The following is a 22,570-nucleotide window of genomic DNA, read 5'->3' as shown; positions in this document are numbered from 1 at the left end:
TGCAGATGGCATTTTTGATCACATTGTTGATGTTGCACATCACTCAAAACTCACTGACTTAGTTTCTTTGAAGCATCAGACTTGCTGGCAAAATTCTGACATGTTTGGTGATCAGGTTATCTCACTATGTTCTAGGTATTATCCGCCTACACCTCTGCCCCCGCTTTTCACATCTGCACCGTTGCAGAGTTAAATGGTTGCCTCTGGACCTCTAGCACCCACTGCAAGTACATTAACCAACATCAGTGTCAGTCAAAATGCTACTCAAAGGCAATGTAAATGTGGCGCTTGTGGGGCTGTTGGGCATATAGGTAAGTGGCAGCAAATATCCAGGTTATATTCTATTTACTATGACAGTGTCAAACTGCACATGTCCAAACTACATGGCTAGGCCTCCACGCACAAATGCAACTAATGAAAACATACCACCATGCACTGGGGCTAGCTCTTAGGATCAATCACCCAGCAAGTCATCTGCATTTATCTCCATCAAGTCATCTCTGCCCTCTAAAGGTTCATGAAGTATGTTGTCCTGTACTTCTTGTACAAGCTCAACCCCTAGTGCCACCTTATCTCCAACAGAAAACTTTGCCCTTCAGTTTGCTGTGAAAATATGTGCAGAAGTCTCTGCTATATGAGTTACAAGTTTTTTTGATGTTTTTGTTATATCTGGGGGTGTATGCCAAGTTGCATGAGATTTGATATGGAATGCATTCTCAACAATAACATGACAGCTGCAATAGACTTCTATTAAGGGTGACTCCTCAATAATGTGCCTGATTGTGTGGTTCAACCCTGTTCCAGCAAAAATAACCTAGTTTCTTTTAGCTTGTTTGGATTTTTGTGCCATTGTTTCCACACTCACCTTTGTATATAGGTAATTTTGTTGTACCAACAAATTTACTGCCCTGAAAGCATGTGGTTTTCCTGTTGGGTTGCATAGTATGCTATTTCTGATTATTATGCTTGACATATCTGTTAATCCCAATTGCATTGAAACTAGACTCAATGAATACACCACAAAATTTCAGGATAGTGAAACCGTAGTTGAGTCTAAAAGCGGCTTATTTGTGTGGCATACTTATGTTTCTTGATAGCCTTGAGTATATATATCCATGGAAGACATGAAGCCTTGACTCCACTGACATCTTGTGTGTGTTAGGCAACAAATACAAAGCTATATAACAATAACAAATGTCTGACCAAAATCCTTGAGGAAAGGTGGTGGATCAGAGTATTGTGATTGAAGAGTATCTGTATAGGCACGAATCCAAACTAATATTGAACTAAGGAATAATACATTGGGTATATGTTACAATTAACATACCAGCACCTATTTACGCTTCACCTTTTGTACTTTTACTTTTACTTTTTCCAAGTCACATGACCAGTTATGTGACCATTTACTTTACTTTACATTTTTGGACTTTTCATAGTCACATAACCAGTCATGTGACACATCACCTGACCAGTATCTAGGCTCACCATGTGACTGGTCATATGCTAAACATCAGACTTTAAACTTTATTTACAACTGTACAGTACCTCATGTATTTTAGTATATATACAGGAGCAAAACATGGGGAAGGACTTAGCGAGTCCTCCTGTTGTCTACCAACAACTAACTTGGTCCTGCCAAATGGGTAACCACTCCCACCTCTTCCTCTTCTTCTGAGTGTTGTTTTTGTTGTGCTCCAGTGCCCCAAGGCTGTGTCTTGTTAGTGTTGTCACAGTATATACTCTTTATATAATGAATATAATGAATTGCAGAGGTCAGTCCAAAGGGAATAAAGAAATCAAGAGTGGTCTAACCAAACAGTTAGCCAATAAGAAAAAGGAGGGAATAGTATGATCTATTGTAATTACTAATTGTGTGGGAGAAATCCTTAGTAAGAGATGTACAATTGGCTGGATCAGTAAACCCATAAGAAGGTGCTGAGTCACAGCTTATATTGCTGATTAATCTCTCGCCAAAGTATTCCCGGGCATAGCTTTTTATTAATGCTACATCATTGGGATATCTTCTCGAGGGTTAGAGAGGAGTCTTCTATGTTGTAAGTATGATAGGTTATGAGTGTGAAAGGAAAACAAGAAGAAGAAAGATAAAAGTAATAGAGTACCGGCTATGACTTCCAATTCAATAGCAAGAGGGGTGATAGGGAACAGGTTGAATAGCCATCACATGATGGGAATGCAATAGAAAAATTGATTCCTTACACTGTGTTTATTGCATGACACAAATCAATATACAACAACTCATCCCGGTTTTGCAGAAGCAGGTTTTCATTAGTCACAGTTAACTAGTGTTTTCTTGTGAACATTGTGTGTCATTATTCCACTGGCAACATATTTTAGAACAATGGACTTTGAAATTTTGACAATCAAATTCCAGGATGGATTGGATTCCAAAATACTTTAAGTGACAACAACTGTGAGTTACTCTTCCTAGCTTCAACAGCCATCAGTCAAGCATTGATGCCCACAGGTCATGGTAAATAATATCATGAACCCGTGTTTACTTGCAAATGTGCTTTTTTCATTTGGACGCAGGATACCAATATGCTGGAAAAAACTATTTTCATCCTCTTTTCCCTCCTTTGGATGGATGTATACTCTCTAAAGTGCATCAGCAGCTGCCATCTTGTAGTGAAACAACCCAGGCATAAAAACAATATATTGTAGCTGGTTTTTTGGTGTTTTTTCAATACAACATGAATCCCGGACCACATCAAGACATTTCCTTATGAGGAGATCAAATGAGGAGATCACCATGGACCAGCAAAACATGCTCGGACATACTAGCATCATTTTCTAGATCAAGGGCTTTATCAGTAAGATCTCCAATGCCACCTTGTCACAGTAAGTTTTCCATCACTTCAATATTCCCATTATTTGTTGATTGATTGATATTCATTGAATGACAGGGAACCTGTTCAGTTTTATGCAGCAGTATTTTCTGTATGGCTGCTGGCTCTCCAAGGATCTGTTTAAACTGAGAAAAGCCCCTTCCCTGGTGTACAAGTATGTGTTGCATATGTCATGCAAAAGCAGCCAGACAAGGGCTGAGCTTTTCACCAGGTTTTTGTTTACTGTATGTGTCTTCCATGTGAAAATGGAAGATATCATCAGAATTTGTGGGCCAAGGTAGTGCTGTTAATGATGGATTTTGAGGATCACAGCTCCAGAGTTCAGCTGAACACCGCAGGGCCTCTGAATTGTCTACACCAAAAAGCGGCACTATAGTTGCAGATGTTGCGTGTATAAATGTATTTTGGTGTTCAATGATAGGTTGTCCTGTCTTGAAATTGATGTTGAAGTTATTATATGCAAATAAACTATTTAGGGACCGCACAGCATGTTTGATTTGCCGGCTTGCCTCTCTGGACATGGAGTTGACTGCATTTAATATGGATGCCATACTAATAGACAGATCAGCATGGCTCAGGACATCAATAACCTTCTTCGGGACACAAGTTGAATGGTAGAAGATACCAAGGATGCCTTGTAAGTAGTTGCATCGTTGGTTAACACTCTGCAAGAGCATGCTGATGCACACCACAGTTCACTGAATAATGTATTCAATATATTATCAGGTATGATCTAGCTATCATTTTGGCCTACTATTTTTACCAACACTGAGCTCCTTTCACTAGCATGAGTTGACCGCTTTTTGAAGTGTTTGTACCTCCCTCCCCACTGCTATGGTCATCAGCTTCTTCATCTTCAACTCCACTGTTCACCACTGCAATATTTTCAACTCCAATATCACCCATATCCTATTCAGAGTCTCTGAACTCTAGTGATTCTATGTTTATGTCCAGATCTGCAGTTTTGCCATGTAGTGATGGTTTGAGGGTACAGATTTGGAAATTCCAAAGGTTTGGTGCTGCTGCACTCCTTCTTTCAGCAATATCTTGCATGAATAATCCTTCTAGCTGTTCTGAAGTGGATGTTGTGGCTTGGAAGTGCAAACTCCACCATTTTTGTGTCAATTCTTGTAGCTCACCACATATTGTCTGTTTTACAGACAATAGTGCAAGCAGTGACACTGGCTTGTGTGAGGGGATTATGATGGAGGCAAGTACAGATCAAATCAGCCTCTTTCATAAGTAACTGACAAATTGAATGATATTCTGGCCTTTTGTTTTGCAGAACCTCCTCAACCAGCAAAATAATTGTAACATGATTTTGCTGTAAGGAATCAATGATAGTGTATATGCTCATGGCTGCATCAGGAAATCAGTGAGAGTCCAACAGAATCATGTATACAGTTGTAAATTGTTATCAACTTTGACATGTCTCAATGATATATCATTCTGATGGATCATAATGTAATGATTTATATTTACTGGGTGAGTTGTTGGAAACCACAACATACATCACAATTATCACACCCAACAAAGTTGCAGCAGCAGTTTTTTGAGTGATCAACTCTAGCATTGCGGACAATACACCATAACCTCTGGGAGGCATGTCACAAATTACCAAATTCACCAGTCTGCTCCCGCTGGTCTTCAGCTTACCTCTAAGATGCACTATTGTCAGCATTATACAACTTGTATGATAGCTTCTTTGGTGGTGTAACTGCTGGGATACTTGAAAGCGGCAATATTTTTTCTCATGGTTATGCATATGGATCTTGTAGTATCAGAATGGTGCTATATCTGAAAATATAGGAATATAGATAGAGTTGCTTACCAAAGGCTCATGATTATGTGTCTTGTAGTATATCAGAAGGGTGCTATATCTGAAAATATAGACAGACTTGCTTAGCAAATGCTTAGGACATAGCCTGATTTCACACCTTCTCATAATACCAAATATTCTTATTCTGGTGGCAAGCTGACTTCAGAGTTTGATGCTACTTCTCAGCTATATTGTCATACAGTTCATATATGTCAGTAACTCTCTTTATGCAACAGACTGTGAAGTATGATAATGCAGTGTCAGTGAGATGATCTTCTGTGACAGGATTATACATTGTATCCAGTAATTATGATGTATGCTCAGTGGCCGTACACCGGGTTTGCTGGCTGCTACCAAAATTATGATGGGGCCATTTTTGAGAGTGAAGAGCAATTGTTTCATATTAGAGTCATATTTAGATATTAACAGTACTACAAGGTCCGAGGTTGACTATGTTAACCCTCCTCCCATTAAAATTGAGTGGGATGACTCTGTAGCAGTATGCTAATTCTGCACCATGCTAAGCCTATACCCCCACCCCTCAAAGCAGCTTGCCGCTCACATATTTTTGCAAGTGCACTGTGTTTTGATGGTAGTGTTTCAGTAGCACAATAAACAGGAAAAACTTGGCTAACAAACAGGAAGTCAGTACTACACCAAGATAAAACAACAGCCTAGTGATAATACTGACCGATTCCACTAATTCATTCAAGACTCGACTTTCTCACACTCCTCTGGATCATCCAACAAGATCAGGATGCTGTTGTAGAAATGCTTGGAATCAGTGGTAAGACCTGTCCGTGAAAACACCTGTGCTAAAGTTAGTGCAAAATGAACCTATATTTTCAAGTCATCTTATCAAGGCGTGATCTTTAGAACATTTAGGTGCCATAGCTTATTTATGTAGCCACATAGGCAATGAAGGCTCATGTTACAGCATGCGGGCATTTCCAGAGCGTGTGGCCTTGGGCTCTTGATTGACGGAGCTGGGCGGTGTAAAAATATGCTTGAACACCTATAAAAGAGTTCCAGAATAGTAGTATAATCAAAGAATTCATATTTATAAGAAGACTGCTTCTCAATAAACCTTCCCAAGGATCATCCGACTGGTATTTAGCATACAGCATTATTGGCCACTGATCTCCTGAGACTTGAATTTGGCCATTGACAAGCTTTTCTCTAATTCTTATAACAACAAATCAATACATCAAATCAAAGACAAGTTGAATAATTCACTCTAAGCTTGACCAATCCATCCCTGCTGGGCATAGAAGAGCCCTCATAAGCTCGTGATTGAATTCACAACCAGTCTTCACATTACAATGAATGTAAAGTGAAAGTGCTTGACCTTTAAAAGTGATCCAATCAATGAATGCGCCTTTGAGACCTTTTGTATTGTCTGCCCTAGCCCCATTGGCACTTTTTTGAATCTGTGAAACAAATTATTGTAAGAGTATATTGTGGTAAGAAAAATGTTCATACTAAGTCGGCAATATGGATTATTTCTTCCTCAGAGGAATTTTCTCTCATCAAATCTTTCTCCAGCCTTGGAATAATTTTAAGCAGCTCTAAATATACAGCTTCTTGTTTATGTTCCCTGGAAATTAAGGAGTGGATGAATGGAAATACAGAGAAAGAAAACAGTCTCATACTCAGCTGTATAGCTCTCTTCGGGCTTGTCTGAAACCATATGTTTGAAACTGTTTTTGATAAGGCTCTGGACATTACAGAATGCATATATTGCTCGCCCAAAATGGCGTCCATAATGGACGATAGGACCTTGGATAGAACTGTACAGATAGTAAGTCAAACATTAGCAAGTACTTTGCCTAGTGAAGCACTGGCAGGATAGCTGCTGGCATCGCTGCTCCAAGGCAGAACTTTGTCCACGCTTGTTATTCTCCGAACTACGCCAGTATTCCCTGTCACCTTCGTTGTCAGACATAGATACAAAAGGTGGAAAATCAATGGCAGATGACTTTACCTGATGCACATTACTACAGTGACCATATGACATTTAGTACTGCACAAGTGGTATCTCCTCTTGAAGGACTTTTTGGAACATAGAGGCTGTTCTTGAGTAGGTGGTGTGGCCTAAAACATTTATAAAAGCCGTAACCTGCCATGATATGATGCCGGCAGCAAGATGATTATAAGGTAGTTATAACAAATGCGTAAAATAGGGGGGCCTACCCATGGGGCAAATTGACTTTTTGGTACTTGGTGGCTGTGAAGAAAAGAAGACCTAACAAAACCCTGAGTGAAATACCAAAACAAAAAAATGTAGTACCTGGGATAACAAAAGCTTTTTGAGGTAATGAGGTCAGACTGGTATTGAGAACATGTCTACTGGATATAATCAAGTTGACTTTTTGGTACTTGAAGGCCATTCAAGCTGAAAAGGAAATAAAACCCGACATACATACTGGCCGCCATCATGAACATCAGGAAAAACTATTTTGCTATATAGCTGAGTATGTTTCTATAGCTGCTATGATAGCTATTAAATTCCTATTATAGCCAATAAATTTCTATGTGAAGCCTCATAGTTACTATGTCAGCTATACCAGCTATACCAGCTCATTTATGTCTATGAGAACCTTTTTCTGATACTAATAATGATAGAATTAATATTCACCAAATAGTTTGGTATGCATACAAACTAGCCCAATTATTTAATAAAAATCTATCACAAACATCCAAAGCATTTTCTGTACCCCAGTGAGCAGGCACTTGATCTTTTCCAAACAAAGGCAACAAGTGGCAGCCTTGTCGTATACTGCTCAATGGTACTATGGAAGCTGGTGGAGTACCATCAGCTCTAAGTGCAGATTTTATAATTGCATACATCATATGTGCTGGATCTGCACTACCTTTCAACTTGGTGTACCATTCAATGTACGCTAATAGAATTTTGGGCCAACGTTTTGGTATGCGAACAGAACCACCATGAAAAATGGCAGGGAGCTTTAATATTACTTTAACTCTTCCAACACGTGTACCTATGTCCTGAAATATTAATTCACAACTTGAAACTGATCATAAAATTAGAGGAAAATATTACCAGCAACACCTGTTGACTCTGCTTTTAATGAGTCTAATACGACAACATTATCAAACTGTGGAGCAATTCCTTTGGACCTAGGTCTTGCTTTGATGACTTTGTACTTTACACTTGCACTAGCATCATCTCCAAGGTGAATTGGAGTGAGTTTGAAACTAGTGAATATGTCAAGTGAATCAAATGGGAGATTTGCAATATTGACTTGATTTCTGGACATATAACCTGGCTGACCATGCATTAGGCAATTCAGAAACTCCTTGATATCATGTATGAAGCCATGACATTGGTGGTTTTGTTGAATTGATTGAAGGGGTTGTTGTGGAAGAGGAGATACTTTGGCTATGTTAATACCTAAGCCAGATGAATTCTGGAGAATATCTTGCTGACGTAGAACTGGTCTATTCTGTAAAGACAATTGATAGCATTCAAACTACACAGTTTTTTCTTGCCTTGTTAGTCAGGTGGTCATTTGTGGATGCTCATTCCTATGATTTGATGCTCTTCATGTATCCTTGGCCATGTCTATGTAGAAACGTTCAAACATTTCTGTGTTGTAGTTATTTGTAGCCCCAAACCAGCAAATAGAGTTGACATAGTGTAGTAGAGAGTGAAATTTAGGAATATTAATATTTTCTCTAACACCCAGAGTGACGAAAATTGCTTTGTTTTGATGAAATGTTTTGAGAGCATCTGATAGATATCCAAGGGTTGTATTGTTGTGTGTGGGGTACTGAGCAATATAATGAAGTCCAAGAGTGATCTAATTGCAATGATTGCCTGCTTGGGGAGTTTTCCTACAAGGCATTCTAAAAGTACCTTGGCCATATCTTTTCTTTCGCCTCCAGATATCTGAGAAAGAGGCGATAAACCATTTTTGAAATGCTTTGATCCATATGCAGGAGGTAAAGTGCGTATTCTTGCATCCAGTTCCTCTGTACCCATAAAATTTTGGCACTATGAGATGATATGTTTAACAACACCTTGATATAACTGATGCAAGACATTGGGGGTAATGCAAAGATGAATATCACAGTAGAGAAATCCTTCCCAAAATGGCCTGTAAACACCTCCAGATACATCTTTATCCATACATTGATCAAAAAATTCTCTCCTTGAGTTCAAAGATGAGGCTTGATTAATGACAAAGAGAGTCCAGTCAGACGTCCTAGGTTCCCCAGCTGCTTTATTTTCAAGGTCTGTTGCTGGACGCCTGCGCTTGGGACATGTTCCATACTTTGAGAAAGTCACCAGACATTGCTCAGGATAGTCGGTGACATAGCAAGCAAGAATAGGGTGAATTTTTCTCACTGCACCATCTCCACCTGTAACCTCCATTCCTTTACGTCCAACCCCAATAAGTGGCTCCAAAATCATCTGTACTGAGGCATGGAAAAGTCTTTGAATATGTGCTGTCTTCTCCTTTGTCATCAAGCCTTTTTCCACCAATTTATTGACAGACAGATATCCAATAAGTACATAAGCGTGCTGAGAAGGTTTGCACCTAATAGAGCTGGGTATATTGCCTAGTGTAAGATACACTGGATATGCAGACTTGTCGCCTGAGAACTGAGTCAACTGAGTTTTGTCTGTTGCCATTATAACAGGAGCAACAGATGCTCCCTGAGGTAGAAGAGCCTAAAATCAAAGAAATAAGTATGAAATTTAGAAAGGAACCACTGGCGTGAATATATTAACCTATACAGAATGCCACCATTTCCCAGTCCACATCTCATTAAATATATGATCATCCCTGTTGCTGTTTGTGAATATCCTTGAGGGTTTATAGACTATGTCTGTCGCATGTGCTGGATTGCCCAACAAAGATGCAATGGCTTGTAAGGGGTCTCAATACTGTATAAGGTGTTTTTCTTCTGGATGATCATCACAGTGTAGATATTTTGAGTGCCATTTGGCCCTTTCAGGAATTTTGGATTCAATAATTTTTAGAAGGCTTTTGCTATTTTGATAAGAAAGGCCCAGTCTCTGGGAAAGCTGGCGTAAAGGTTGGAGGTCAGTTAACATAAAACATGAATCAAAGTGTGGAGGCAGGAATTGCCAGTAATCTGTTAAGAGATTTCTGGCCAACCCCCTCCTGCAATGCCCAATGTGCAAATTTCCAGTCTAATTCTGTGGAAAATGGAGCCCATCTATTATCTGGAAGATCAACATCCATTTCATCATCATCTTGATGGAACTGGTGAAAACTCTCCCTCCATTTATTATGAGCATCCAGATCCACCCTTATAACCTTGCCAGCATTCTCATTTTGTTCCACTACTCTTTCATCATCATCATCATTGTCATCCAGATTAAAGTGCAGGGAGTGGGGGTGATGTGAACTGCCAGCCTGCATCTCTGGGTCAGGGTTCAAGTTATCCTGGGTGTTGCCTTGCATTGCAGGATCATTCAGGAAATTGTTAAATGGTTCTTGTAAGCTGTTGAGGAATATATCTTCTGACCCATCTGAGTCATAATCTTCTTGGTCCTAAACATTTTCATCCAAGTTGAGTTCATCAAATACTACTTGTTCAGGGCCTAGGTTGTCTGCTTCAAGTTCTCTTCTCTTTCCTTTCCTATACCAAGCACACATTACTGACATTGATGGGTGAGCCATGACACCTTGTGGTGTTTTCAAAAGTTTTCCACATGCAGGACATGTGCGATCAACCATACTTGCTATGTGTGCCATTTTTTCCTGGAACCTATATTACACCACACACATCCAGTCAGTTTATGAAATAATAACACCAGTTAATATGAAATTGATACCTTTGATTATCTAGGACCCGTTTGTAAATATGCTGTCAAGATGCAACACCTCAATCTGCACCGGCAATATCCCAAATTGGAAATACGTAGTGGTAAAACATAGAATTTGCTTGTTTTAATACAAATAGAAGTTGTACATGTCTAAGTACAATATTGTTTACAAGCACAGAGTACAAGAACAAGAGAAGTAATATATATAATGTTGTCCATGTCCATTTTTCACTTCCTCCTTCCTCCTTGTGATATTGTTGCTGGAGCTACCTACACCCAATTTCTGTCAAACAAGCCGACCCACTTCTTCTTCAGAGTAAAAAGAACTCCTTCTCCTAGCTGCCTGAGCACGACTTCGGGGGGCATTATAATGATCCTGAAAACGTCTATGTGCCAGATCAGCTACAGATCTTTGAAAAGCCTGAAGAAAATTGTCAAAATCCAGCTGGATATTGAAGACTGAGAGATCAATGGGAGATATCTCTTTAGGCAATACTTGGGGGTGCAAATGGGGAGTAGGTAGAGTAGTAGTGGGCGTGCTCGGATGGGTACCAGTCTGAAGAGGATGACCAGTGCGGTTTGCTATCAAATCCTGGGTAGCAACCTCTAGCGCTGCTATCTGAGCAGCTGCACTTTCAGCTTCTAGGTTAGCAACAGTCTGGGGCGCACTCCTCATAATCTTCTCCATCTCCAAAATTGACCTGGTAATAACACAATTGAAAACTTTGTTGAATTCGTCTCTCTGGGCTTGAGTGGGATAGAGTTGGCCCACATCTATATTAGGTACCACCCTCTGTACATATATTATATTAGTCAAAGAAGGTTGTGATCAAGAGGGGACGCACCAGTACTACGGGCATAGGAAGATCCCGTGCATAGCCCTCCTTCCCTACAACCTTTGGGTCCTTTTCATACAGGTACATATCCACCACAAATCTACCCGCCCATGTTATGCTGTCAGCTGTCCTCAGAGGGCCATATTTGATATTGTTGTCCTTTTGTAAGTTGTACCAATACTGCATGTTGACGGGTTCAGCGTACCCATATTGGGGCTTTGCATATTTGTGGGACTCGTAGAATTTAACCACTAGAATGCCAACAAGGTGGGGGAGCTCCTCCCAGTACTTTTTCACCAGTACTTTTTCACCTTCTGGGTGACATCCCCAAGTGATTGGGAGTGGGAGACCTCAACAATGAACAAGTCCTGCCACTCAGTGCTAGGGTTGAGGCTTTAGAACTTGAGGGCTAAGCCGGGTACAGTGGTGATTTAACCTTGCCGGAGGAACTTGGATGTATTAGAACTCAACTTGAACTTCCCATCTGACCATCTGATAAGGCCTGACAGTTCCCCCTGTAAAAGTTCACTGAGGCGCTCGATGAAAACTTCATGTACAGGAGTAGGCATGCTCAGTTGAAAGATGCCTTTCACATAGTCATACGTATATCTGGAAGTAAGGACATAAGTACAGTATATTCACTCACAAAAAAGCATACCTTAGAGTGCTGTAGTCACTTTCTCTGAGCTTGTCCACAAACTCAGGAAAACTTGATGGTTCAATATAGAATTGCTAGGTGGAAAAATCAGATCAGGAATATAGCCAGACAATGATTTCTCACCTGGACATATACGTCCTGAGAATTATACTTCAAGTTCCTAACAATTTGCTCAATGATAGGCTGGACTTGATCCTCAGATGTAGTGATTAGTGCAGTATGGGTGGACATTGAAAGAGTGGATGTTGATAGATTACTTGGGGGAGTGGCAAAAGATTGTTGTTGAGTAGCTGTGCATTGCCATCAGGTAATTTTTTGAAATTAAATAACTGACTTACCCTCTGGTCCGGGGGGGGACTTTGACCAAGTAATAGGGGGGGTATACCAGTAGGTAGCACCATTTCCAGTGGAAGTGGAGGATATTGCGTACATGGGGGACAGGTGCGTTTTTGAAATATGTCTCAGTACTCAGCCAACCAAGTAAGTAGTTTAAAAAAACCCAGGAAACTCACTTTATATCTAAATATTTGCACCAATATGTAGGTGTAAGCGGGCGGGCAAGGAAGAGAATGATTCAAAAGATAATAAGCAGAGAGCCGCCCACATCCACAGTTGAACGTGTGCAGTTGCATTGTTCCATGCAGTGTGAGAAAGGGGACAACAGCTGATCTCTTTTCTCACACTGTATGGAATCAACAGGTTGCTATTGCGAAAAGCCAATAATTACTATGAGAAAAATAGTAAGTCTCTGTTCATTCCACCTCAGTATCAGCATTCACCACATATGATTGCAATAATGAATACCCAATGAGCCATGAGAGAATGGACAGTCTGACTGTCTATTCTCTCACGGCTCATTGGGTGATCTAATCTTATCTTTGCTGGAACAACAATACTGGACCGTGCGAGAATGGACAGTCTGACCATCCATTCTCGCAAGGCTCGTCTAATCTTATCTCTGCAGGTACAATACTGGACCGTGTGAGAATGGACAGTCTGACCGTCCATTCTCGCATGGTCCAGCAGATTGCTGATTTGACATTATCAGCATTGCAACACCTTATCATATTGTTGTGTAACCAAGGTCAGGCTGCCATACATTTTCCCACAGTCTTTGTAGTATACTGAAGATGTACAGATTTACGATTTTGGCACTACAGGTCAAGATCCTCGCTCGGATACTGGGTCAGCAACCACTGCCAACAGAGCTGATGGATTTTCACGCCCAACTGGTGGGTATCCTAAGCATGCTCACTCCTGCTGACCTCTCTGCACTGCTGGACAAAGTGGCTCCATCCTCAATGGTTCCATTGTCACTCTCTGACAGCCCACCTTCTGTCACCATGCATCAAGGCCTAACAACATCATCCCCAGCCCGCTTTGGTGAAGAGGTATTGTTATGATCTCTATTGGACATTTAAGGACTACTCATTTCTTTTTACTCATCGGTTATACCATTGGACCGATGACTCATTTCCTTCACGTACATTTCCGTTCCTCTTGCATTCACAGTACCTATTATAGTACTTAGTCCTCAACAGACGGACCTGCCCTAGATAGGACCTAACTCCTATCACCGATTCCTTTCCCTTATAAATACCATGTAACAGCAGTAGTATTCTCTAATACGATTCTACACAGTTTACGCTTACAAAGCTAGACTCCTAAGATCAGACTTCTATTCAGAAGAAGACCAACTCCCGTTGGAAGACCTCCACTCAGAACTACGTTCTCGAACTTGTCTTCGGATAAGTCTCTTTACAAACCTCGACGAACCCTCAGACTTTGTTAAGCACTTCGTGCGTAACAGGTATGTTGGCTCTCCCCTCCTAATGCCAATGTTACTGACTATTTTTTCTCCACAGAAAACTCAAGCTGACGAGTCCAACTTGCAGACCAATCAATCTCTGCAACGATCTCTGGCGGTGATACGCTCACAAAGATGCCAACCACGTCAACACCCGTATGCTGCTGCAGCTCCTACTCCTACTCTTGCACATTGATCTTGTTGATCTCCATCTCCTGCATGTTGACAACCTGCTCCTGCCCCTGCTCCAGCTCCTGCACATCAACAGCCTTGTCCAAGGGGTGGAGTTGCTGTCCAGCAATCTCTGTGGCAAGCAGTCAATGACCCTGCTATTAGGATCAACTCGGCCATCAACACTTTCGTAGCACGACTTGCAGCTGCACATAAAGGCTCCTCAATGTTCAACTCAGGAGAGTGGGCGCACTCTGTCAACTCCCTGTTGACCTCTGTTACGTCCACCAATGACTACCTGGACAAGTCTTTGGCTTCTGTTGGCGCATGACCAGTAAAGACATAGGTGTCAACTTTTTGCTGATGATTAGCTACATCCAGCTCGTTGCCAAGTCCCAAAAGGTAAGTGAAAATTGTTACGAGTAATTATCATTTCTTTTTGATGTTTATGTTTGTATGCTAGTCTTTGCTCTCAGCAAGGTATCTCCCGGGCAAACCTTTGGAGGGATCTCCCTCAGCCTAAGCCATCTAAGAAACGGTCTGAGCAACGGCATGCTATGGGCTGCAAGTTTGCAGCCATAGCAGCCAGTGGTAAGATTACCTTTGTCCGCATTAAACCATACTTACAGATCTATGTAGGATCTATCTATGCCCTTGTTTTGGTTGCAGGCTTGAACTTACAGGTTCAACTTGGTGAAATGGATGGAACAATGCCATGGGAGATAGCCAATGTCTTTAGGTGGCCAGTTGAATGTAAGTGTACTACTTTTTACTGCGTGTATGCTAACTAAACAATGTTATGCAGCTACTGTTAGTGGACAGCTGGTGATTAGTAGAATCATCCCAACTATTTCTAGCTTATGCCAAAACCTGCCACTGAACATGAACTGCATGTTCGCACCTAGTGTGCTCAGTTTTTATGGCCTTCCTGCCAATATTGATTGCACAAACTTTGAGGCTTCTGATCAATTTTCTAAGGCTATCCGATTCAACTACGTTATAATCATTTGATCCTAACAGTTTCTGATTTTTTTTGGTTTTTTGTAGTACTTTCCAACTCTTGGATTGTTGTCTAGATTGTTGGGGAGTCTGTATGCACACTATAGACATAGCTCATGTACCCATACATTGTCATGGTCAGGCTATCTGAGGTGTAGGTACAACATCTTCAGGACGCTTCCTGACTCCCTTATCCGATCTTGACGACATCCTGCCTTGTTCTCAACCACCATCACCATCATTACCACCAGTTGTCCTCCCTGAAAGGTATGTGGTTAGCACAACATTCCAGAATATGGCTGAAGGCAATCGCCAATACTCTGCACCGCGGGATCCTGGCGATAACTACGAGTAGACCGAATCAGAAAGAGAAAGGGCAAGTTGAGCCATCAAGGTCACAGATGTGGAGTACCTGACAGCCAAGGTATGTCATTATCATGTATGTAGTGTACACAATATCAATACTAAATACTTGTTCTTAGATACAGAAACATTATGATGGGGGTGTTTGTACAGACCCCTCAGCATACTTGTATATACCATCCTCAATAGTTCCCTCTATCCCTCTTCTCTTGAAAAACAGTGATGATTTGCTCATGTTATTTTTAAACAGCTCTATGCCAGAATCAATTCACACCACTCTCCTGCCTAACTTCCAGTCCTGCCTAGGCTCCACCACATCTCCACATCATGTAGACTCAGCTGTTGAAGGTGAAGGCTTCACATTTGAAGCTCTACATTTCTCTTGGTACAACCACCATTGTACAAAAGTGAGTTTTTTTTTTTTTCATTTACAAACTATGCTGAATTAATGAAGGGAAATGACGCACCCAATGATATCCCCCCCTTGACGATGAGGAGAAAGGATGCAAATGCTAACAGGCTAGCAGGTGAGTCATTTAATATGTGTTATGTATCATGTCCATTACATAGTACACTTCCCAGATATTCGTCAGAAAGTAGCTCACATGGTGGAGGTTGAAGATGATGAGGAAGAAGAAGACTTGGATAGGCCTGATGTTGATAGGGAAGATGAACCTCTTCATAAGAGGGCCAGGAATAGCATGGAAGAGGAACTAGAAGATGAAGATGAAGATGCTCTGATGCAGACCTTTAGATGCTTGACAGGCAAGTAACTCAACCTTAGCTATAAGCTTTACTAATGCAGCATCATCAGAAGAAAGCTCACAGCAAGTTACTCCCTCACCTTCATTGATGCAGGAGCTGGACAATCCTTGCTACAAACAAATGGTGTCATCATTGCATACTGATGTGAGTTTTACCTTTTTTTTCTAGTTCACTGATCCACATATACAGATACAGATTACTGCATCTCCAGCTAAAAGTGTCCGGTTGGTTAACGATAAGCATAAAAGGAATAGCAATAGTTCTCCTTCATTAACACCTTCCAGAGATTCCAAGGTAAGTGTGCAATATGTTGAAAGATTATAAGGCTTATATTCTACACAGGCCGTTATCACTAGCTTTAGCCATACCAGCTCCAGGCTGGCTAAAGCAGGAATTTCTCAAATGTGTGTCATTCTTTCTACCGCAAAAGGCTTCCCAGGTACTGATGAACGACATGAACTTGTTTGGAATGCAATCATCAAAGTTGCAAATTCTTCTTCACTATTCAAGACTACCGTAGTAGATTTGGAGAATGCAAGGAACGAGCAGAAAAAAAGTAGAATCATTGATTATGTGAGTGAGAACAATGCTTCCAATATTACTAATATTGAAATTTTAAACAGGTGTAGATGGCTGCAGCTCAGCTTAGAGGTGAAGTCAAACAAAAGGCTAGGATACTCATTCTCTCAGAATACGCCATCAAAGACAAGCTCCCAGAGGAAGTACATACTATAGTGGAGTAGTTGTTGAGTAATGGAAAAGGTGTTTTTACATTTGGTGGATTGGATGTTTCTGTAAGTGTTCATATGTACTCTTCTTAATCGTTTTATGACTATGTATTTCAGACTTATTCATATGATAAGCAAAAACCTTTTGGACATTGCATCATCAAGCTACTAGTTTAGGTTCAGTGGTTCCATAAGAAGGGGGAGGGCGTCCTCATCCAAGTGATTTCAAAGACTCACCTTTGCCATTAATTGCCTTGGCTGTTACAGCTGTGAGTTTGTAATGTAATATACATGAATTTTCCTCACTCTATATCTCACAGGTTGAAAACTATCTTCATGAACTTGCAAAAGGTGTTCGCACCACCTTGAATTTCTCTGAACAGGTCTACAGGCCCAGGTAAATTCAATATCCACTCTACGTCAACCTTTACTCACAAGTGTTTATCAGATATTTATATTATCTGTCCAGGTTAGAAGAGCTACAAAGGAAGGCTCCTAGGTGGTTTTTGCAGTTTCGTAAAAACACTTACAACAATATTCTATGAGTAGCCTACCAAACTATTTTAGAACAACACTCATAAGCATTACATTACACACAGTCAACAGTGTGATTTACAGTACTTGAATACACAAGAGGACAACTGGGAGGATGAGGTTGATTATGCAGCGCTTGAAGATTCAGCATCCTTATAATTGTTGATACATGCATGTCATTATATGGTATCAGAAATATACTATAATAGATTCTCTGCATATGATCTCTGGCTAGGATGCTATAGTAATAGTGAATGAAACTGAGAGAGTATGGAAACTATAATAATAGTGAACAAAACTGAGAGAATTTGAAAACTATGATAAGCTTGTGGAACATATATAATATGACCATTCTGAAATAACCATTGATGGTTGTTATATCTATTATATTCTATGAGAGCAGCCATAGTAGAGATGGATTGTATATATCACTTCTATGATACTATAGCTGGTATAGCAAACATCTCAAAATAGCCCTGCTATATAGAGCTATATAATAGGGACTTGTCTAGGTATACCATAGCTACTATTTTCCCTATATAGCACTATGACAGCTATGATAGCTATAAAAGGAAATTAGGTTTTTCCTGATAAATGGCTGGATCTTCGAGGGATCGCTTCCTGAAATGGAAATCCATTTGTGACTCCTTGGGCATAAATGCTAGTACAGCGCCGCAGTTGTTAGCCTGAGCTCCTGGTAGCTTCGGGTTTTTGTGTGGTTTCTTCCAGGTCACAAGGTAGTCATGTCAGATGTTAAATAAGCACTACAAATATCTATGAAATGCATGCGCTCTTCCGAGTCATTGACTTTTTGTCTCAATAACACTGCAAGTGGAGTGATTAACAACAAGATTAGAGGGCAGGAAATAACTGTAAGGTGCATAACAGAGTACCTCTTTGGTTGGTTTTTTTACAGAACTTGAACTGCTGAATAGGATGAGGGATGATCCCAAAAATTGAAGGGCTGAGTTTAATCTCAATATAGGGAAGGCTTGGAACTTCAAGAAAAAACGGGTAAACCTACCTGAAGAAGAAAATTGTGTTCCAGGTTCACATTATTCATTTGAGTCAGTGGAATCTGCTATGTGTAGGAATCAAAATAAGGGACAGGTGCTCCTTGAACTATGAATCATAGTAACTACGACTCACTTGGAAGCCTTACAATGGGCCTTACGATAGCAAAGGTGAAACCTGAACCTCAGAAGGTAAGTATCCTAGCCAACTGTAGAGTGACTCAAGTGCTGACTTTGGTTTGAATTGGCTACTTGAATGGCCGGTAGAACTTCATTATGGTGTAAATGCGGACTCAGAGCCCAATATCAGTGATGATTCAGAGTCGCAGGACTGGGATGCATTGATTGCTAAGGTATTGAGGCTCAAGCACCTTCTGGCTGCAAAATCCAGCCAATTAGAAGATATTCAAGATTGAACAGCGGACTTATCATACCAGTTAGCGGTCCTAGAGGGTTTTGGGTCACCTAGCTACCAATATGATTCAGAGGAGGTGTAGTAAAAGCATTAGTACTACCAGAGGTACTCTGAGTTGGCTTAGCATAGTTCAAAGCTATCTTATTCCTACTATTGCAATATACATGTTAAAAGTTGTCAGGATATTTCTTCTGGTGAGATTTTTTGTACGAGAGACAGAAGTGCAGCGGCCGTGATAGGATTTCTTGGTTGTTCAGTTGATGCACTGTGATATCTCTCCACTTGAGCAGATGACAGAACACTATCCAACCACTGAAGGATCCGGTCACTTGTTCTGTTGACATCATGGAGTGTAGCGGTGTCAGTCAAGTCCAAGAGCGAGGGCTTGCAGGTGCCTGATGCCCATTGGGTGATAAAACAGTGTACCTGTTATTGTAGTTCCTATTAGCTGGGTAGAATATTTTGCCAGTGAGACGTAATAGTGACTTGACATATCAATGCTGCAATATTAGCAACTATTGCATTTGTTATATGGGTCAAAGGAACCCAATCTGAAGTACTAAAAATGAGGTTCACTATTCCCATATAGTGTTCTGAGCTTTGCATAAAGTATAGCGAATCCAAAATGTGGAGGAAAGCCGGGTGGTCAAAGTAGTCACACCCAGCCTGGGCCAGAGCAAGACTGGACTCGGTAGAAGTCCTCTGCAAATAAGTGAAGGTTAATCTAATGAGTATCAGTAAAAGAGCAAGGTGATATTACCTCAGCAGATACTAGATCCATATAACTAGTATGGAAAAAACTGAATCCAGTGCTTGGATTCCACTTGAGGAGGGCTTGCACTTTGATGCTGGTGGATTTTTTTGATGCGCTGGCTGCCAGGAACACTGAATCAGAGTTGAAAAGAAGATATATGGATAAATCTGTAGATTGCACTGATCACTTTGTGATGGTATATTATTATTGCGTGAAGACAAGGTTCTCAAACCTGATCCGAGTCAAGTGTCATCACATCTGTATTAAAACATACAGAGTTAGCTGACCATAAATGTACATCATAGATTTAAGCTCAAATTGTCACTCGCCGTGTTCTATATGACAATTTTCTCCAGTACAATGAATGCCGATACCCATATTTACAGCCCTTAAAGCAAGCTGCAACGCGAGACAATTCCTCGGGAACATTGTATCCAAAGTGAGGCTGGAATTTGTATACCGTATAGCTGTAAGTTGAACTATGCACCACATAGGAGCAATATCTTGGAGACTGTCTAAGAATGCCATATTTATATCTTTGATTTTCAACGTGAGGGGTACAAATTAGTCATAGCAAGAATTTTGACGTACCTTCCAAGTAGTTAAATACCCCGCTAGTCCAACTGCTCACAATATAATTCAAAAATGCAGTGCAAGAAGCTACAGATTGAGTAAAAGAGGGTTAGCATTGATAAAAATTGTGTTGGTAAGAAATTGTACTTGATGCTTTAGTCTGAAATGTGTCAGCTCTATTGGAAGGGCCTCCTTCAATGAGACCACTGCTGGTGCTGCTGAAAGCAGCGGATGAGTCAGAACGGCCGCAAACAGGCATAGTATTCACAAAACCCATAGTATCTACTACCTCACCTACAGAATCTGCAGGAACACTGACTGATGCTGTGGCATGAGGAATGAAGAACCACCAATTTTCCCTTGCTTGTCGATGTCTTGGGGGCTTGCAGCGAGTAGGGCCACTAAAGGGCTCCCTAGTGTGCATGGATGAACTTGAGGAGTTTTCACCAAGCCATAAGTGGTAAACATCACAATAATGCAAAAGAAACAAATTATGTACCTTGTGCTCTCTGACCTCTGCAAGTAGTAACAGGGGAGTACTTGTCAGTAACACCAGGAACATTGTCCGCTTCTAGTAGGCGTCAAAGCATTGGCACCAAATCCAGATCTGCATGGAGGTTACTACAACATTGATTCTGCATAATTTTGGAGACTCAGGCTGCCAGTGAGTGTGTTGAATTGACTAGAAGCTTCATATAACCTGTTAATAAATCGTAGACCTGAAGCATGAGCCTGAAGAACTCCAATGAAAACAGTGTGAGTGACTCACTTGCCGACTCGGAGTTGTCAGGCTGGCCATACTGCGCCAACTTGAACCAGTACTGGCAGTACTGGTTCAAGTTGGCACAGCTTGAGTATCCACTGGCAGGCCCTGAGTGTTAAATGTATTATTTTTGGCATGCATCACTGTCCCTTGGGTCTGAAATCTCTCCCAGCCTGGCCTAAGGCTACATGTGCATGTGTACCCACAAGTCACCTTTTATAAGGAGTTTGACTTCGTACTAACAGCAAAAACAACACAGATTTTATCCCTCAAGAAGCAAGTCTAGTATATTTGCAGCACCCCATGTCCCAACCTTATCCCACCGCTCGAGCTAAAAGTGAACAGCCTGCTGGTCAGCCCTCTCCGGGTTGAGCTCCTTACTCTCCAGCTATGAGTCCACACAATAACTCCCATTTGAGTGCCAGTGCTCAAGCACCCAACAAGCTTTTCCCTGTGGCACCCCCAGTGAGTTTACAATCCGAGTCCTCAGTACAAGTATATGGATGCTACAACAGGGCTCACTGTACTTTGTGTTAAAGGCCTTTCTTTTGCATATCAGCACCAACGGCGCCGACTTGCAAGATTTATTAGATTTTGCGGTGGCTATTCAAGATGAGCGTAAGGCAGAAAAGATGTTTGTGGAAATGAGAGCATGGAGAAGCCAAATAGAGGCCAAACTATTCCAAGGACAGCTTCCCAATGCTGTGAAACATCTGGAGCAGGCTTGTTGTGGTAGTACTTTTGTCACCAGAATGGTTGAGGACCTTGGAATTGAGGTAAACATACCTCGGAGTTGTATCAGCTCTCAATTTCTTGGAAGGCATAGTAAGCATGTGTATGACAATGACAGTGACAAGTCAAACTCTCCCAGCAAAGATTGATGCTGTAAGTAGTTGTATTACAGCATCAAGTTTTCTGTACTGACCTGCTTTACGAGCGTGGTTTGCAGGGGGCTTCATGCTAGCTTGACGTGCAGTTTAGTCTATATATTTGGTCGCAATCTGTATTTTTTTTTGTTCTATAACTCAATAACAAATGTTCTGCTGAGAACACTTACCATGTTTTATCCTACACATTGGAATGTCCAAAACCATTAAACAGATTATCTTCAGCTGACCTGGCTTGGCTTGTGGCCTTTATCTATGAATGTGAAGAGGAAATGGGGGTGCGTTCTGCGCATGGCAGTGGAAGCGGCTGCATGGTTCACTAGCAAGTTCTACACAAATGAGATAGCTGTGAGACTCTCCTACTGCACGGTAGTACCCAGCCAATCAAAATGACTTCTCATTTATCATGGCAGGCGAGGGCTTAGGGCTGATTGTGAGTGTTTAGGATTGAGGCTGCCATGAGGCATGGTGAGTTCAAGCTCTTGATAATTTAATTTGAGATGCAACTAACATAACACTCCTATCCCAGTCAGGCTGACTCAAATATCTCAACTTTGCTTGCCTGGCTCTTTATTTCAAGCTAGTCATTGTCAACTCAGGCAAATCCATGTCACTTTTGGTGGTCCAGGTGATCCACTGGCACTTTTCCACATTACAGGATGCATTCTCCCACAGGTTGGGTGAATTGGGTTTCAATGTATTTTTGATGCTTGTTGTCGATTTCTTGCATCATCCATCTTCTACAGATATTAGACTTCATCAATGGAGGCCTCTTAGATGTGTCTGAGTCATGA

General features: G+C 41.0%; 3 protein-coding genes across 3 annotated transcripts; 1 reads left to right on the top strand and 2 right to left on the bottom strand.

Moving 5' to 3' along the window:
- Positions 1–6,162: 6,162 nt before the first annotated feature.
- SERLADRAFT_434112 (uncharacterized protein) lies at positions 6,163–6,631 on the bottom strand (the record flags this gene model as incomplete). Its single annotated transcript, XM_007314378.1, has 3 exons — positions 6,163–6,283; positions 6,339–6,476; positions 6,528–6,631. 3 exons carry the CDS (start codon positions 6,629–6,631, stop codon positions 6,163–6,165), a joined length of 363 nt encoding a protein of 120 aa, XP_007314440.1.
- Positions 6,632–9,782: 3,151 nt separating this feature from the next.
- Positions 9,783–12,436, bottom strand: SERLADRAFT_434111 (uncharacterized protein; the record flags this gene model as incomplete). The annotated part of the gene is made up of 7 exons (XM_007314377.1): positions 9,783–10,235; positions 10,815–11,303; positions 11,356–11,660; positions 11,783–11,955; positions 12,005–12,078; positions 12,128–12,294; positions 12,343–12,436. 7 exons carry the CDS (start codon positions 12,434–12,436, stop codon positions 9,783–9,785), a joined length of 1,755 nt encoding a protein of 584 aa, XP_007314439.1.
- Positions 12,437–21,192: 8,756 nt separating this feature from the next.
- Positions 21,193–22,570, top strand: SERLADRAFT_405865 (uncharacterized protein; the record flags this gene model as incomplete). The annotated part of the gene is made up of 8 exons (XM_007314376.1): positions 21,193–21,241; positions 21,278–21,354; positions 21,429–21,714; positions 21,740–21,774; positions 22,002–22,124; positions 22,150–22,209; positions 22,405–22,473; positions 22,523–22,570. The coding sequence occupies 8 exons, from the start codon at positions 21,193–21,195 to the stop codon at positions 22,568–22,570; spliced, it is 747 nt and encodes a 248-aa protein (XP_007314438.1).

This window comes from Serpula lacrymans (assembly GCF_000218685.1).
Source record: "Serpula lacrymans var. lacrymans S7.9 unplaced genomic scaffold SERLAscaffold_3, whole genome shotgun sequence".
Classification (NCBI taxonomy): domain Eukaryota; kingdom Fungi; phylum Basidiomycota; class Agaricomycetes; order Boletales; family Serpulaceae; genus Serpula; species Serpula lacrymans.
The sequence above is the reverse complement of the archived record's forward strand: the minus strand, read 5'-3'. Positions and strand labels throughout refer to the sequence as shown.